Consider the following 16,347-nt stretch of genomic DNA (forward strand, 5'->3'; position numbering starts at 1 on the left):
CAATGGCGCCACACTCCACTAATTACGAAGCGAGAAATTCTCGCGACACAGCAAAAGTGGTGACCCCTTGCGTCTCCTCTTATCAGCCTCGAGAGGCAAAGAGCGCTGTGAAGGTCACTCCACCACCTGGCGGCAGCTTTTTCTTGCAGGAAAAAAAAATGCGCAGTTCCGCCGGAAAGGCGAAGCACCGATTGTGACAACAAATGAGTAGATAGCTGTACGATTTAAGGATAGTAGTTTTATGGGCCGCATAAACTTGTAAGCAAAGCTTACTAACTAAATTAACAATGATAGAATGCGTAAGCGTGACTCAACGAGGACGTAGAAAGAAACAGACACACGTAGATAGCGCTGTCATTGTGTGTCTGCTTCTTTCTACGTCCTTGTTCAGTCGCGCTTACACATTCTATCATGGATTCAAACCAACTAGCCCATCAGTGTGTTTTAACTAAATTAACCAGCACGATGTCACGCACGCACAGGTAAACATGAACACACATCGCCCCATGATAGCGGAAACTGTCTGTGAAAACGCTGGAGTTAGGAATCGCGGCAGCAGACGCGAATCAATTGACTACGGTGCAAATGTCGCTTCAACGCGTACGAAACGTCGAAAGCACAGTGCATACGAAGCTGCCGGCACTATTCAATATTAAATTATGGAGTTTTACGTGCCACATCCACTTTCTGATTATGAGGCACGCCGTAGTCCACGGAGGACTCCGGAAATTTCGACCACCTGGGGTTCTCTAACGCGCACCTAAGTCTAAGTACACGGGTGTTTTCGCATTTCGCCCCCATCGAAATGCGGCCGCCGTGGCCGGGATTCGATCCCACGACCTCGTGCTGAACAGCCCAACACCATAGCCACTGAGCAACCACGGCGGGTACCGGCACTATGCGTCACTCTGTAACCTCGCAGACCGCTGATGCCCGCGCGGTCGAGATTCGCGTGGCCAACGCCGTAGCGGACGCCGCGGTTGTGTCCACTCTGTACGGGGCGGCGGGAGAGGAGGACATCGAGGCACCGTAGCAGCCGCCGGAGAAGAGCGCCCCTCCTCCCTCGCTTCGCCCCCCTGCCTCGCGCGCCGCAGGAGAGGGCACGCATCCGCGCCGCGTTCCTCGCTCGCGCACGCGAGATTGAACCGCGTTCGCCGGCTCATCCTCACACGCTTTCACCCATACGGAACCTCACGGCGACGCCTACGGCGACGGTGGAAATCCGCCTGGAGTGTCCATACAATTGCTATCGCAATAAAAGGTAAATAAAACACGAGGCGGAACTCGCAACACCTATGAAGTCTTCTCTTTTATTTCACTTCAGAAACTCTCTTCGCACATCACTAACAGAACAAGTAGAGGAGACAAACCAAAAGTGTGGGAAAAAAAAACTAATATCGCGACAGTGAGGCACAGAAAGCTTTGCGCACCCCGATTCAAGTGGCCTCTGGTGGTCAGTATATCATCGAGGTAACTGTAGAAGCACTCTTCGAAAGCGACGTGTGTTGCGCATATAAGTGGTAGCCACTCACTCGGTGGGCGTCATGCGCAGCAGGAACACAGAAGCAAGTTCAAATGCGTGCATTAACGTGCGCTTGAGAAGAAGAAGAACAGAAACAACCAAACAAAACAAGCGATACGTGGATAAACGTCACTCGGTATGCACACATGCGCTTTCTTTGTTTTTATTTACAAAACAAGTAAACGAACCGGGAAAACAACAGGTAAACGACTCTATTAACTAAGTGAGCGTATACAGAACTCGTGTAACAAGGCCCAGCCACACTGCTGATGTAACAAGTACGCTCCCCGCTCGAATCAACCGCTATATATCTTATCTTGAGCGCATCAAGGCTCGAGCTAAGAAGCAGTTGAAATCGAGAAATACTACGAAAGAGTAGAGCGGGATTCTTTTTTGTATGTATATATGAAAATATTTTTGTGATCATACCACTGACGTGTAATTGACAGAAGGAAGAATTGCGGCCAGCAGACTTCTAAATCAGAAACTTTGTTGCGCGCTACACAGGCCACGCATATTTACAGTATATGAACACATTTGTGTGTCGCCTTCGGAAATCGTCGTCGAAGCGTGTATACAATGTGGTCACGTATAACAATGACGGTTTGTGGGCTTTGTAAATGTAAACGTGAACTGCCGAATAAATAGTAATAACTTGTTGCGCGCGCGTCTCGAACGATTGGGAGTGGTGTGTATACAATTAGGCGCCACGCACATTGAGCTTGTCGCGTAGCGCCTACAATTCCAAGCGTGCTGCCAGCTCGCAACAAATGCGGTTTACTGACAGAGACGTCTGAAGCAGCACTGTTATTCTCGTAACATATTTCTTGGCTATGCAGGTTTTTTGTCCTCTACGAACAATAAATAAACGACAATATAGGAAAAACACAAAACGCATTCTGCTATCGTTAACCCTTTCTGGTTCGATTCTTTTTTTGTTTCTGGCGTCACACATGTATATTATGTGTAGAAAGGAAAAAACAAACAAACACATACACACAAACGTAATATTTCCAGTGTAGGTTTTTTTTTTTTTTGTAATATATCGAAACCTCCTCTTGAGAGCTCTGCATACTGTAGGCAGCTGGTAACATTTCAGATTCCTAAAGTCGCGTTACTCAATGTCTGAACTATGGTCGCAAATTATTTGAAGACCATTTGCACTGTGATTTCTCATATTAGTTATCACTTCGACTTTTTTGTCTCGGTGAGACATGTACCTCGAGGCGCGCATTCGCGATTCCTGCAGGAATTAGTGAACCAGAAAGGGTTAACGAAGCTCTGCGTCGGGCTGCGAGACGTTAATCAAGAAACATTTACAGTAACAAAACGAAATCTAAAAACGGACAAACAAGAACTGTGATACGTATAACATGCTACGACTGATAATAATTCACGAATAACATGTCGCTGAAGTTCCGCTATCCACGCTGCTTTATGTTTTGCTTGAGCTGAACATTTTGTTACAAAACGCGCATACCCTTTTGGTTGGTCAATTTTTCTGCTCTCTGTTTTTTGTTCCCGAACGCATGGGGTGGAGAGAACAAGTTCTGATAAAAAATATTAGTGTAACGCAGCATATTCGACGGTCTACATATAGATGTTTTTGGAGATCATTAATCGCATACGATTGAAGAACTCCTAGGATCTGCAAATGCCAGTTCTGGATGTTACACCACCTGGCTGGCTCACGTTGAAGCCATTCGCTGAGTGCTTTATAGCGTCGATCCATTGGTCGAAATGACAATGTGACTTGCCACTTTCCCAGTGTCCTTTCTTCCTTCTGTTGAGTTTGGCTAGAGCCGGGTAATCGAGCGTCGTTTTAGCAGGGGATTACGTTATTTGCTTTAATGTCCACCATTGACAAACGAAACAAAAGGGCCGGACCAGCGCGTGTATGCTGATGAGGTCATAAAGCCCTTCATTTCCCTGCTGAAGCACAACTATACTAACGGTGCCGGTTTCCGATTACATTACGAGTCTGCATGAACTCGCATAAGCATTCTCCGATGCCGAAACCTTTGGTCTAAGCGACTAGAGAGAAAATATAACATGCAGCACGGCGAGCTGTGCACATCACGGCTTGCGACACGCGTGATCTGTACTTTCTTGGCCTCCGCATAACAACCGGTGATGATTACACGTGCACTACACATCGCAAAAGTCCTCAGGCCACCTCGCTCGCGCACTGACTGGCCATAAGTCAGGGCGAATCTGATCTACTTTCTGCTTGCACAAGTCTACAGAGGCACAAACGTCTGTCGCATGCTCCCAACGGCAGTCAGTGCGGTGCCACCATGCAGAGGTATATCCAATCTGGTACACATAGCGAGCGTTTTGACCTATGAGCTTTTGCGGCAGATGGTAGCATCGAGCTCGTCTACGTGATACTCCGTGAGCACGCGATTCGAAACAGTGCCAGTGAGACCACGTTTACCGGGCTCTGTCAAATGCGAGCAATAGTAAAAGTCGTGCCATCGTATCTAACCCTGCGGACACTTCGCCTTTAAATAGCTCCTGGGTAGAGTTGGTAACTGTCTTCCGAAAATTGAGGCGAAGGAGACGAATGGTTCGGTCGGCAGGAGGACTGCTGGTAGAATGAAATCGATAACTTTAGTTTGTATTTGGCTTTGGTGGTTCGATTTCGATTCAGGCGATACCTGGATTAGCTACACGACAAACTATCCTTCTTTATAATGTAATTGTGTTATTAGTCTAACGTTAGACGAAAGTCCTCCTTGACGTTATCCCGACCCCTCTGTCCTCTCTTGGTAACGCGTTTCACAAAGATTTTCGCTGCCTGCCGGCACGGCTTTTGTGACTCTTTTTGTTGCTGTAAAGGCGCTGGCAAGTACCAAAAAATATTAGTATACTTGGGCTCAGGAGGTTCGAGAACTTACGAGTCACACTTTGTTGCCAGTTGCAATATGTGGCAAGCTTACAACACTGCGAGGGCGGCTCCAGCTCCGAGATTCGCAAGGCCTGATTACGGCAGAGACATGTGGTTGTTGCAAGAGGGCGAATTCAGGACTCGGAAGACCCTCTTTATCAATATATACGCGGCACGCTTGCATCAATTCGGGACTGTTAGCAGACATATACTCTCAAGGCATTATAACTTCCTGCGACGATGTGCTGCATTCGGTAAGTAGACAACATTCCTTCTTTGGCAGGGAGTTCCGATGCGCCGTCTTCGCAATGTCCACTGGATGCACGATAAGAGTGCTTCCTTATACGATGTCTAGCAAAGCGTTAAGCGTGGCTGATGCAGTGCACAAAGATTAGCTAATGCAACCGTCGCGGAACGCTCCTGTCGGCCTTGAGATTCGTCAGTCGAAAATTGGGAGCGAGCGGCACATGCACTATAGTATGTCGTCGATTGCCTCATATCCCAAGACTTCCTATCCAGCAGTGGGAACGCTTATAAAGCTTAGAAAGGCCAAAGGCCAAGTTCGCTTCCCACAAACAGTGCATCCGTCATTCGTCGCGTTTTCCAAGGCTCAGACAAATCACCATTTTGAAGAATAGTTGTGCTCGTGGCTTGGACTGGTGCGTACTTTTGGCACTTGAGCGTATATGTATTTACAAAATGCGAATGTTACTGTGACGAGCCTTCGAGCCTTTTCCTGCACATAAAATATAAAGCTGACATCTTCATCAGAGTGCGTCAGACTATTCATTTATATCTCTTTCCTAGCTTACTTTAATAAATGTATTACCCATTTTTAAAGTTCTCCTTATATGTATATATGTATATCTTCACAAGCTTTTATATATTTACCACAACAATAACAATAAATATAGTCGAAACAGATTATTAGTGTCATCCTTTTGTCTACTCTCTTGCAGTTCCCGAAACAAAGGACATATATCAAATATAAGCTTTTCAGAAATAAGTGACCATTTACACGCCCCCAAATATAGCGCGAATTTGCACACAACAAAAGAGAAAGATAGAGGGGAAGAAACGAAGCAAGGGAAACCTAACGGACTTCTCGACAATCTATATGACGGCCAGATATGCTCGGAAGAAATCTGACCCCAACAACTCCTCCACGAGCCGTCACATAAGCTCTATACACAGGTGACGCAACAATAAACGACACGCGTTATCTACAGCTGCTCTGGTACAACTGCGGTTCCAGGCCGCTTGTCAGAGAGTGAGGCGTGAACAAGCGTTCGGTGTCCATCGCTACAACACTTGCGTGGCTGTATAGTTTAACTCAAGACTAATCAGTATACCCTTACACTGACAAAATGTAACCTAACTATCGTTCCACATATGATGCAAATCATAATCCTCGGTTAGCTCTTGTTCTGCTTGCCAGCTTACTCTTCATTCTTGTGAGGTGCCTTGACTCTAAGTGTTTAGCAGGACATATATAGAACAGCACGCACTTCTATCAGAATAAGCAATCACCACTTATAGCACTGAAACCTCGATGCACCACACGCACAACAGTCATCCGTGAACGTCAGATCTTGAAGCACCATGATCAGATGGACTGCGGAGCTGTTCCTATTGACATGCACAGTCACCATGGCACACCCAAAACCTCGAAACTATACGATGCACAATCGTGCCGCGGGTGCCAGGTCTAGATGCATCACAAACAGATCAACTTCGGGGCTGCTCGCCTGGTGTCCGTTCGCACACAAGCAAAAACCATTCAGGTAAAGTGTCGAGAAAAAAAAAGTGCGTCACCGAGCACAAAGAACTGTGTCCCATAGAGGCGGTCGCCGGGCCTTCCTCGACAGGTTAACCAAATCGACACCCCCGCGCGAGCATCACAAGAAGCGTGAGACATCCTCGGCGCCCTGCGCGCACGGCACCGGCGACGGTTGGCGGACTGGCAAAGTATTGCACGACTGTGATTTCGGCTGGTTCCTTTACCGAAGGAAAGTATTCTTTGGCAGCGTATTGTTCTTTGCTCGCATCGAAGCCACAAACAGGACAATCTCGCAGTAGTCAGCCTCCCGATAAGCAAGAGCGTCTTCTTCCGTCGGTTTCGCTTTGAGTCTCGAGACTGCGCGCCTTCCACGTAACGAGTAAATGATTTGGACGGATGTATAAAAAGTGCATCGAACTCCGTAGAATGAGGACGTCCAACAGAACGCATCTACAGAGGACGACCAAGGGAGGCTGGACTTCACGTCCAAAGACAGGCGGTACGACAAGTGCTTTCGCGTGACGTGTCGTCAAATGATTCGCGTTTGGCATTCAAGTTGTCTCCGCAGTGCGCGCACCAGCACGACATTTCTTGCAGCGAGACAATCACAGACAGCGAGTTGATGCATAGTTCCGGTAGCTTCGGAGAACAACAGCTCCCAATGTGGACGCATCGGGGCACGCGTATACGGGAAGAGGCGCACGAGAGTCTGCCTCCAACTGCTGCGCACGTCGGACGCTGGTCTGAGCACGCGGCGGGAGTCTCTCGCCGAAAAAAAAAAAAAGAAAACGCAGCGAGCAGCTCGCGTACACTGCACGCGGACGCCGTTCCACTCCGTCCTTGTCGTTGGAGTCTCAGTAGTGGTAGTCGGTGTCCGACTCTGCGTAGTCGTACTCGTCGTCGTCCAGGCGTCCAGGGCGGCCCGTACGACAGCGCAGCGGGGCCGCCAGCTTCTCCAGGTTTGGAGACAGCTCGTCATCGTCCGGGTCGTAATCACTGTACAGGCTGCGTGCGGGAAGAGAGGAACGAAGTTAGCGCCGAACTTGAGCGACAAGAACAATTTTGGCCGATTGAAAAAAAAAAGGGGGGGGGGGGGGGGGCTGCGACTTAGATAGATAGTGCAATGCACTTGAAACGCAACGGCAAAAGTGTAATTACGCTCACAAGAAAACAGACAAAAATAGTTTTGATTTGGGCTTGTTTTTGTTTCACGCTAAGTGAACAGCAACGGCGAAAGGTGAACGATCACAATAGATACGTACGTAGTACATAGCGTAAAGGATATGTGCGAGTTCTCTGTCTCGTGATCATTTATCCTGTGACATTTCCTCCTAACGCGTTGAAAAATGTAGCACCAGTACGACGCCCCGTTTTGATACCACTTCGCAATACTTAAGGAAAGATAACGCATGGTACACGACGCGCGCGATATGACGTGCGGGAGTGTCTGAAAGATCGCTGCTCCGACTGCTGGAACTGCTCTGAAACGTACTGGGAGCCTCTTGGGTGGCCTTGTTGGCAAGGCTAGCCTGATACGTTTCATCGTCGTAACCGGAAATATAACCCGCGTTTCCTGTTTTGCACGAAAGAGTCAATAGGTATATGCGAGGTGAAATGAAAGCGCGACAAAGCGGTTGCTGGCGGTATTCTTTGCGGTTCTTCGCAGACGTTGCTTCTTTCACTGTTCACATTCAATATGGATTCGCCAACTAGCCCAGTGAGGACACCTTGTCAAGGTACTTACAGTTCGTGATTCTCAAAGTTCCCTTCTTCTGCCACCAGAAGCTCGTACTCGTCGGCGGCGTACCGGTCCCAGTCGGAAATCTCCATTCCGTCTCCGTCGTGGTCCTGCACATAACAACGCCGTGTCTTCACCTGGCCGAGCAAGCATTGTCCACGAACTTTGTAAGTAATGCGCGGATGACGCGAACGCCATGGAAGTGAAGCTGACGTCATTTACCTTGACCGCTCAAGGAGAAGAAGGAAAGGGAGGAGCTTTATTTTTGAATGTGTGGATTACGCCACCAAAAGTCCGCAGTAAACGAAATAATTCACTCCGCAACTCAGCCGACATTGCGATCACGTGTTCCACAAGCTACGCTTGTTCACTAGATGCGTTCTAACCTGCTTATGGCTGTTTTAAAGGGCTGCAAGTTGAACACTGCTACAAACTTTGAGAAAGCCACCCGCCGGATGCCACATTAGATATGTTAAAATTGTGCCCTTCGAGACTTAATTACGAATCCTAGCATTTTACGACACATACTTTGGAGTCTTTACCAGTACCTACGCAAGATCTCACACTAAGTTTCACCCAGATATTTGTTCTTGTCTACTTGTGGCAATCGTTTGAAGGTCACTTCCACGATCCTACTCTACATGCGCGGATGAGCTCTTTAACAGCCCAACTGGAGCTTCGTGTCATGTGTATAGTACCACGTTGTACAAAAGTGGTTGAGCTGGACTGAATTATTCCCGCGTTTTCAGCTGGAAGTGTGCTGCACAGCTGACGTTGTAGTAAAAGGACAGTGGCTACAGCCAGTACGCAAGCAGACTGCTCCGCGACAACCCCAGAGTAAGTCATGCATAAATAAGTTATTGCCTCTATGATGAAGAAAATTTGTGAAGCAGGCTTTCTCCTACAAAAATGTTTAATGCAGAGAAGTCAGTTCTGGCGGACGCTCATGGTTACGTAGCCATTTTTGGTGTTCAAATATTCCAAATTGTGAATACAGATCGAACACACATCGAAGTAAATTTCGTCGCACCTCTTTGAGGACGCGCACCGACGATTTGAACCGCGTTCACCACACTGCAAAGTGTTATTCGGGAGCTTACTCGACATACGTTCTGCCTCTTCGAGGAGCTACGTGCAACCGAGAGCGGTCCGGGGCTGACTATACTACGTCGTATATACGGAGTGATCGTTTTAGAGCGGAACTGTATATGGCCAGGGTACCATAGAATTTTCGTGTCCGCACAGGTTTCCCCCGATGGTCCCCGAGTGGGCCTAACCAGGTGACGTTGAGTTTACTCGCGTCTATAGTGTACCGAATAAAGTTGTTTGACTCATTCACTCACTCCGCGCACAACGACTATCACTATCAATGGCTCACACCCCCGTAAGCAAGCGAAAATGCAATGGCTCATAGCCCCGTAAGACAGAGGCTACAAGCACTCAGCAAAGTGAAGCGAACAGTCCTTACATTCTTTCTAATTACGCGTACGTAACACAGAACAGCATGCCGAAAACTGCCACCATCAATGGCTCATGCCTCCGTAAGTACGTAAAAAAATTGAACCCGTAAGGTTCATGGTTACTAACTTTGCGTGGATTAGTTGCAGTCACACTGCCCCTGTGGTCGTTGTCATTGATTTCAATGTAGATGTGTCGGAAATGAAAAGGGAGTGGTTTACGCGTTTCGCGTTGCAGATATATCACTTGCAGGGCTGCGTCGATCCGACCCAACCGAACACCCCGCGGCGTACGTGCATCGATTTTACGTTATCAAAGAATGTGTTTGCAGTTGCGAGTACGCCCATCAGTGTGTGTGATAGCGACCACAAAGCCATTGTGACCTTCGTTACTTAGTGACAATCAGTGATGCGATGTTTACCTCACTGGTCATAAAGTTTCGCAGGGCGAAATAGCTTTGAATTTTTTAGAGTGTTCCGTATTTTTTAAAAAATCGCCTGTGGCAGGTGGCATAATTCTTGTCCTTGAGCTGGACTATTCAAAGAGGAGGACATTACTATCTCGGAAAATCTAATCACGTATTCAACTAATTCGCAAAGAAATACTAATCATCTTCCATATTAATTACGTTACGGCACGTATTGCGATTTACGACTTGTAGCCGGTGAGCTTGCAAGACGTATCCACTTAAAGTGAATTTCTAGGAGGGCATGAGTATCGCGATATTATTGCCCAAAGTGTGGGACGAAATGCAAGAGCGTTCTAGTTACTTTTGTGCTTCAATTCATAAAACAGTGTTCTGTTAAAAAAGCCAGTGGAAGAACAATACATTTTTACAGCGAGTTTGACGGCACATATCTCCAAACTGGTGTCATTCTTGAAATTCATTCCAAGTGGAGACGCCTTGCAAGCTCACCGGTTACAGTTCGTGAATTGCAATTTGTGCCGTAAAGTAATTGGTTAAGAAGTTAATTCGTGATTTTTTAACTAGCTGAATATGTGTTTTGACTTCTCGCGCAAGTAATGTCCGCTTCTGTGACTAATCGCGTTCAAGGACTAGCATTATGTTATCTGCAACAGGCGACATTCAAAAATTCCGGAAAACTTAAAGATGATCACCCCGTATGGACATACACACATACCCGCTCTTATAACCTCTCCCATCCCCTCTCTACTTCTACCAGGTGACCGGCTTGTTGCACTTCACACACATTTTCCACTTTGCCACTCCTAATCTTAACGCAATAAAAAGTGAAGCCGGCTTTCCCTCACACAACCAGTTACTGCGGAGAAGCCAGCTCCTGCGAACACTCTCAGTTACACATTTGGGGTGCGCGAACATGCGAAATTTGGGGCGCTATAACGTAAAGCTATTATAAATGTTTCTATCCCATATCCCTCCACAATTCATCAAACATTTTTCCGGGTCACCCCCACTTCGCCTGTGTCACGCGACGTCAACAAAACCGCGAGAACTCTTCATCTGCTGTAACGGGTACGCATTCATTATTCTTGATTACACTAAAGAAAAGAAAAAATAATTATTTCCGATAGTGCGCCTTTTTCGCCTTTAGACCTCCGCTACTGGTCAAAAGCTTTTGGGCTGTGCCCACTTCGCCTGTCTGACAAGCCCCGTCACAAAATTGCGAAAACTCACCACGTCAAAGCGACGTGTACACATTTAAGATGCATTATTATGCCGAAAAAAACTTAGCTTTTTTTCGGAATAGCCGAAGACTGCCCCGATGCGAAAGGAATAAAATATGACTGCCCGCCGATCACTCTGGCACTGGCTACTCAGAGCTGCCGGGGAATGGATTTATTTGCGTATAATCAAACATTTTGCGTGACAGTATAACGTTATCGTGCCCTTTCGACACGTATATGACATTGCCCTGCCAACTCTTCTTCCGGATAATCCGTTAATGCGGCATTTTTATCCTTCCGTTGCACGTCGCCGCGATTTTCGACCAGCCACCGCAAGCTAAGCGAGGGGAAGCTGGCCAATCGCAGACACAGGCAACGCCATTTTCATCCGGTTATGTACTTTCACTGCGCTAACTCGGCTAGCGAAACCCTATCCATATTTGCATGTTCCTCGTCTCTTGTCAGCCAATTATATAAGAAGAGCCCGTCGAGGTAGGCAAGGCCATTCGCTTTGAAGGCAAACAAAAGTGACCTCCTCTAAATGAGTAGAGCGTTTGTTTGAGCTGTTCAAACAACGCTGCGGATCCCCGTCCGACGCTTGCGTCTGCAGTTACATAAATTTGACGTGAGGAAATTGGAATAAAAGCGCATTGGAATACGTTTACGTAAGAGGGGCCTTGAAATACAAATCGAGTACACCTACCTCTAAGAAAAAAATAGGTTAGAGGATTCTGTTTGCAATTTCGAATCTGACCGAATATGGACCGCGAATGTGCCTGTCTGCGAACTAGCAAATGCCATGACCTTTCACTTTCTTTTTTTTTACACCAGCTGACTAGTGGAACCGGCTTCCAATTACTAGCATTGCATTTATTGAAGGAAAATGACCAAATGTTTTGCCGTGTTTTTATGTCTATGTGTTCTCGAAGGACAAGAGCTTTCAAATATTTGCATTCTATTCGTTTCATTTTTTTTTTCGCACGCCCCTAGCATGCATGTATACCTCCGAAGCACAGACGAAATAGAGCCGTAGAAGATATGTTCAGTTGCTACAGTAAGAGCAGTGTAGACCAAAAGAAATTATCGTTCGCAAAAAAAAACAAAAAAACAAAAAAAAAACAAGAAAAGTGCTTACCCGCGAGGCGAAGGGGTCACGCTGCTCGTGGTCTAGGTACTTCTCCAGGTTGAAGAAAGTGTCGAAGAAGATGGGCGTCATCTTGCACCGCTTCAGGTCGGCCAGCGACACCTTGCCCTTTTGCTTGGGCTGCACCATGTCCAGCATCTGGGAGCAGCAAGGGCAGACGCATGAGCAAATATATCAGACAAAAAGGAAAGGACTGAAAAAGAAAGAAAAAAGAGAAAGCTCGAAGGTTATTCGGGAAGACACACGTCTACAGTGAAATATATGTAATTAAGAAGTGTGTGGGATTGGGCTTGTGGGTGAAACATGCTTTGAAGTTTGAATAACAGCGCAAGGACAGCAGAGGGGACAGAAGAGAGAACAGAGCGCTAAGTAACCATTGAAAGGGGCCCGTTGTACGAGAAATGTAATTAAGAAGAGTGTAGGATTGGGCATGTTGGTGAAACATGCTTTAAAGTTTGAATAACAGCGCAAGGACAGCAGAGGGGACAGAAGAGAGAACAGAGCGCTAAGTAACCATTGAAAGGGGCCCGTTGTACGAGAAATGTAATTAAGAAGAGTGTAGGATTGGGCATGTTGGTGAAACATGCTTTGAAGTTTGAATAACAGCGCAAGGACAGCAGAGGGGACAGAAGAGAGAACAGAGCGCTAAGTAACCATTGAAAGGGGCCCGTTGTACGAGAAATGTAATTAAGAAGAGTGTAGGATTGGGCATGTTGGTGAAACATGCTTTAAAGTTTGAATAACAGCGCAAGGACAGCAGAGGGCACAGAAAAGAGAACAGAGCGCTAAAACGCTCTGTTCGTAGCGCTCTATTCTCTCTTTTGTCCTCTTTGCTGTCCTTGCGCGGTTATTCAAACTTTAAAGCGAGAAAGGTATACCCGTTCCCATGACGTTTACTATGATCGTTACTGGTACAGAAAGCATTTTCTCAATATTACAGCTCTTGAATAGACAAAAATATAACCTAACTCATACCTTAACAAAAACACTGCTACGAGCGATTTTGTCTCAGAAGAACAAAGGCATTGTTTGCTTTGTCGTTTTCTTTTGTTTCTTCATATTTGTAACGTATCGAGCCGTGCGCTCTACTGTTAGCAACGCTATACACGTCCACAGCGCTCCCGACATGAGATGACTGCAGATTGTTGGGCTGTGGTGTTGCATATTGATCATTGCGCTGAGTGAAAAAATTCTGTTGCTCGTAGGGAAGTTTCACAAAAATTCTCAGTACTTAACGAGCGTCTGTCCTGTTCGTTCGGTCTCTTTTTTCCCGACAATTTCTTCTGCTCAGCACAATGATCAATTTGACACGAGAGCCCTGGGCGTGCCGCGTCAGGGTGCGCTCGAAGGAACGATGACGATTGTTGTTGTGAGATGAGATCATACATACCTTAAAGAGTCTAGGAAATTCAAGACTGCAAGATCAAGTCTGTTGAACACTACCACGGACATACCACGAACAGGCAATGAACAACGTCTCAATTGTTGGCAACAGGGAATGACCAAAACATACCAGACGTTCCCATTGCTTCTAGCACCCCCCGTCTCGTTCCTTGGCATCCCGGTACAGACGGGCGTTTTGGCTATCTGCACCTCTGGCGCTCCGACTTAACTTAAGGAACTCCGCGGTTTTCCTAGCATTCCAGCTCCTTGCGCAACGCGTGACATTTGTGTGTAGACGAGCGATGGCATTGCACTACGCCAAAAGCCTGGCCTTCGAGATTATGGTGTACCGTGCTACCAAAAAGCATTACGTTGCAATCGCTGTGGTCACGCGAAACTGCAGCACGAGCAGAACTTTGTCGCTGTGTTATGAGGTCGGACAGCTGCTATTAAACATACCACTATAGATTATAGTCTTAGATACCACTTCCTGATGCTGTTTAAGCCATGGCGCAACAGTATACTCATTTCCACATTTATTTCTGCTTGGTCCGACTGGTTTCCGTTACTGCGACAGCGCAGTCGTTGGGAAGGAGGGGGAAGGTCCAATGCGGAGACCACGTATCTGGCTACAGTTTTCACAAATTTTCAGTGATAATAACAGTCTATTATGCATGAAGGTGGCGCGCTGGAACAAAACAGAGCATCGCCAGTGCGTAGCGAAAGATAGCGCAGATGATTATCAATGTAAGCGAATAGAACGAACGAACGAACGAAGGAACGAAGGAATGAAATAACGAACGAGCGAGCGAGCGAACGAACGAACGAACGAACGAACGAACGAACGAACGAACGAACGAACGAACGAACGAACGAACGAACGAACGAACGAACGAACGAACGAACGAACGAACGAGTGAGGGAGCGAACTAACAAACGAACAAGCGAATGATTAGACGCACGAGTGAGCGAACGAACAAACGAGCGGCGAGCGAGCGAACGAACATTTCTCTTGCCGAATAAGACCGTCGACCAATCACGAAAACGGGCGAAAGAGGCGAAGAAAGCTATTCGTTTTAATACTGCGGCATGCTGACCCGTGTCGGTATTCGAACTTGGATCCAACATTTTAGCGCTGACCAACAAAAACAGAAGGAAGACGTGGACAGCACGATGCGCGTCGTGCTGTCTACGGCTGCCTTCTGTCCTTGTTCGCCAGCGCTAAAATGTTGTCGTATTGAAAGCTGAGGCATGTATCCGGTAACGGTAAGTCTATAACATCCTCACCTGACAGAGACAGTCGCTGAAAGGCAGGGTCTCGATGCCCAGAGCTTCCATGCGTGTGAGCTGCTCCTCGTAGAAGTACTCCAGCTCGTACATCGACAGGTACCCGTCGCCGTCAATGTCCATGCATCGGAACCAGTACTCTATGCTGCAAGTGTCCCCGCCCAAACAATTAAAAAAATGAACATATTTGCTTCCGCTGCTTTGCAATATACGAACGCCGAGAGCTTCGCGGATGACTCCATGTTAGTACTGGACGCTATGACATATGGCAAAAGAAACGCGTTTTTTTTACCTTCCGGAACGGTTTCAGTGCCGTCATGTTAGTGGGACAAGGCTCTCGCCTTCAGTGGTACCGGCCGTCGTTAAGAACGAACAAGGCGGCGCGTTGTAATGACCCGCTCATTCGCATGCAAGCGGAGGCTGTTCTCACAATTAGCTATCCTTTCTCCTGTGTTGTTTACGGGTTGCTACGAGCGTATATACACGGTGGTTGAAACGTAAGAAAAGATTCTAATTGCTGTCAGCGCAAGCGATCGGATTTCAAAGTGTCACAGAGGCTTTAATCAGAGCAACGAACGCTAGGAACACTCTAGACAAGGTGACCGTACCTCCTCGGATGCCTTTTGTCTTCCTCGGACATGATGAACCAGACGAATTCGCTGTAGCTCATCTTTCCTTCCTTCTGTATAGGACCCCTGGAGAACAAATAAATGAACAAGCCGGCGAAAAGGGTTACACGAAGGCTATCACAATTTACTGCACGGCCACGACGCATCCGTTTATGTGGAACTATAGTAAGGGCACGCCAATATCAGAAACTTTCGAGTAACGAATCGAATAGTCGCTTATTCGTTTGTTCATAATGCTCCACGTGTGCTTTTAATAAGCAACATTTCATAGAGTGCAATGTAATGAGAGGTACTTGCAAAATTTTTGAATACTGGGACGTGAAAATCATTTTATATTAATTGCGAAAACGGATGATCATTAATAAAAAGCTATTGGAAAAGTATTTGATATTCCGTCCGATTCGCTTCGGGCCCTAGTTATTCGATGCGCATTCGATTCGGTCTCAAGAGATTCCTATTCGCACGCCCCCCCCCCCCCCCCCCGAATATAGTAACAGTGTACAAAGGGCCAAGGATAGAGGAACACACAACACGTTTTGCGTCTTTCACCATTATTGTGCACTGTTACTATATCTAGTTTCCTAAAACTTTCGTCCGTCTAGTCCACTTCCGGATCGAGGGCTACAGTTCAGGCGTGCTGTCTGCAGGATGCACTGTTATGGGGCTTGCAAAATCAGCATCTGCCACACAGAACTACTGAAGCATGCGTGCGAGCTATCCTGCTAAAGTCCTGTACAAGCTATCTAAGTCTTTGTATTGAAGGAAGGGCGTGTTAAAAAGAAAAAGAAAAAAAAAACGAAAGAAGAACTGGAAGAACGAAATAAAATAATAATAAACAGATAAATATAAAACTACGCAAGGCAGACAAT

General features: G+C 46.8%; 1 protein-coding gene across 4 annotated transcripts in view; it reads right to left on the minus strand.

The window, feature by feature from the left end:
* Positions 1-1,284: 1,284 nt before the first annotated feature.
* LOC126540344 (serine/threonine-protein phosphatase 2A regulatory subunit B'' subunit beta-like) overlaps positions 1,285-16,347 on the minus strand; it is a 72,436-nt gene continuing 57,373 nt past the window's right edge. For all 4 annotated transcript variants that reach the window (XM_055075985.2, XM_055075984.2, XM_055075983.2 and 1 more), the window contains 5 exons: positions 15,458-15,544; positions 14,850-14,994; positions 12,171-12,317; positions 7,937-8,040; positions 1,285-7,197 (listed from right to left, as the gene is read on the minus strand). In XM_055075985.2, coding sequence (XP_054931960.1) covers positions 7,047-7,197; positions 7,937-8,040; positions 12,171-12,317; positions 14,850-14,994; positions 15,458-15,544 — 634 coding nt within the window. In that variant the 3' untranslated portion in view covers positions 1,285-7,046. The remainder of the gene's footprint in view (positions 7,198-7,936; positions 8,041-12,170; positions 12,318-14,849; positions 14,995-15,457; positions 15,545-16,347) is intronic.

Source organism: Dermacentor andersoni, chromosome 2 (assembly GCF_023375885.2).
Source record: "Dermacentor andersoni chromosome 2, qqDerAnde1_hic_scaffold, whole genome shotgun sequence".
NCBI classification, from domain to species: domain Eukaryota; kingdom Metazoa; phylum Arthropoda; class Arachnida; order Ixodida; family Ixodidae; genus Dermacentor; species Dermacentor andersoni.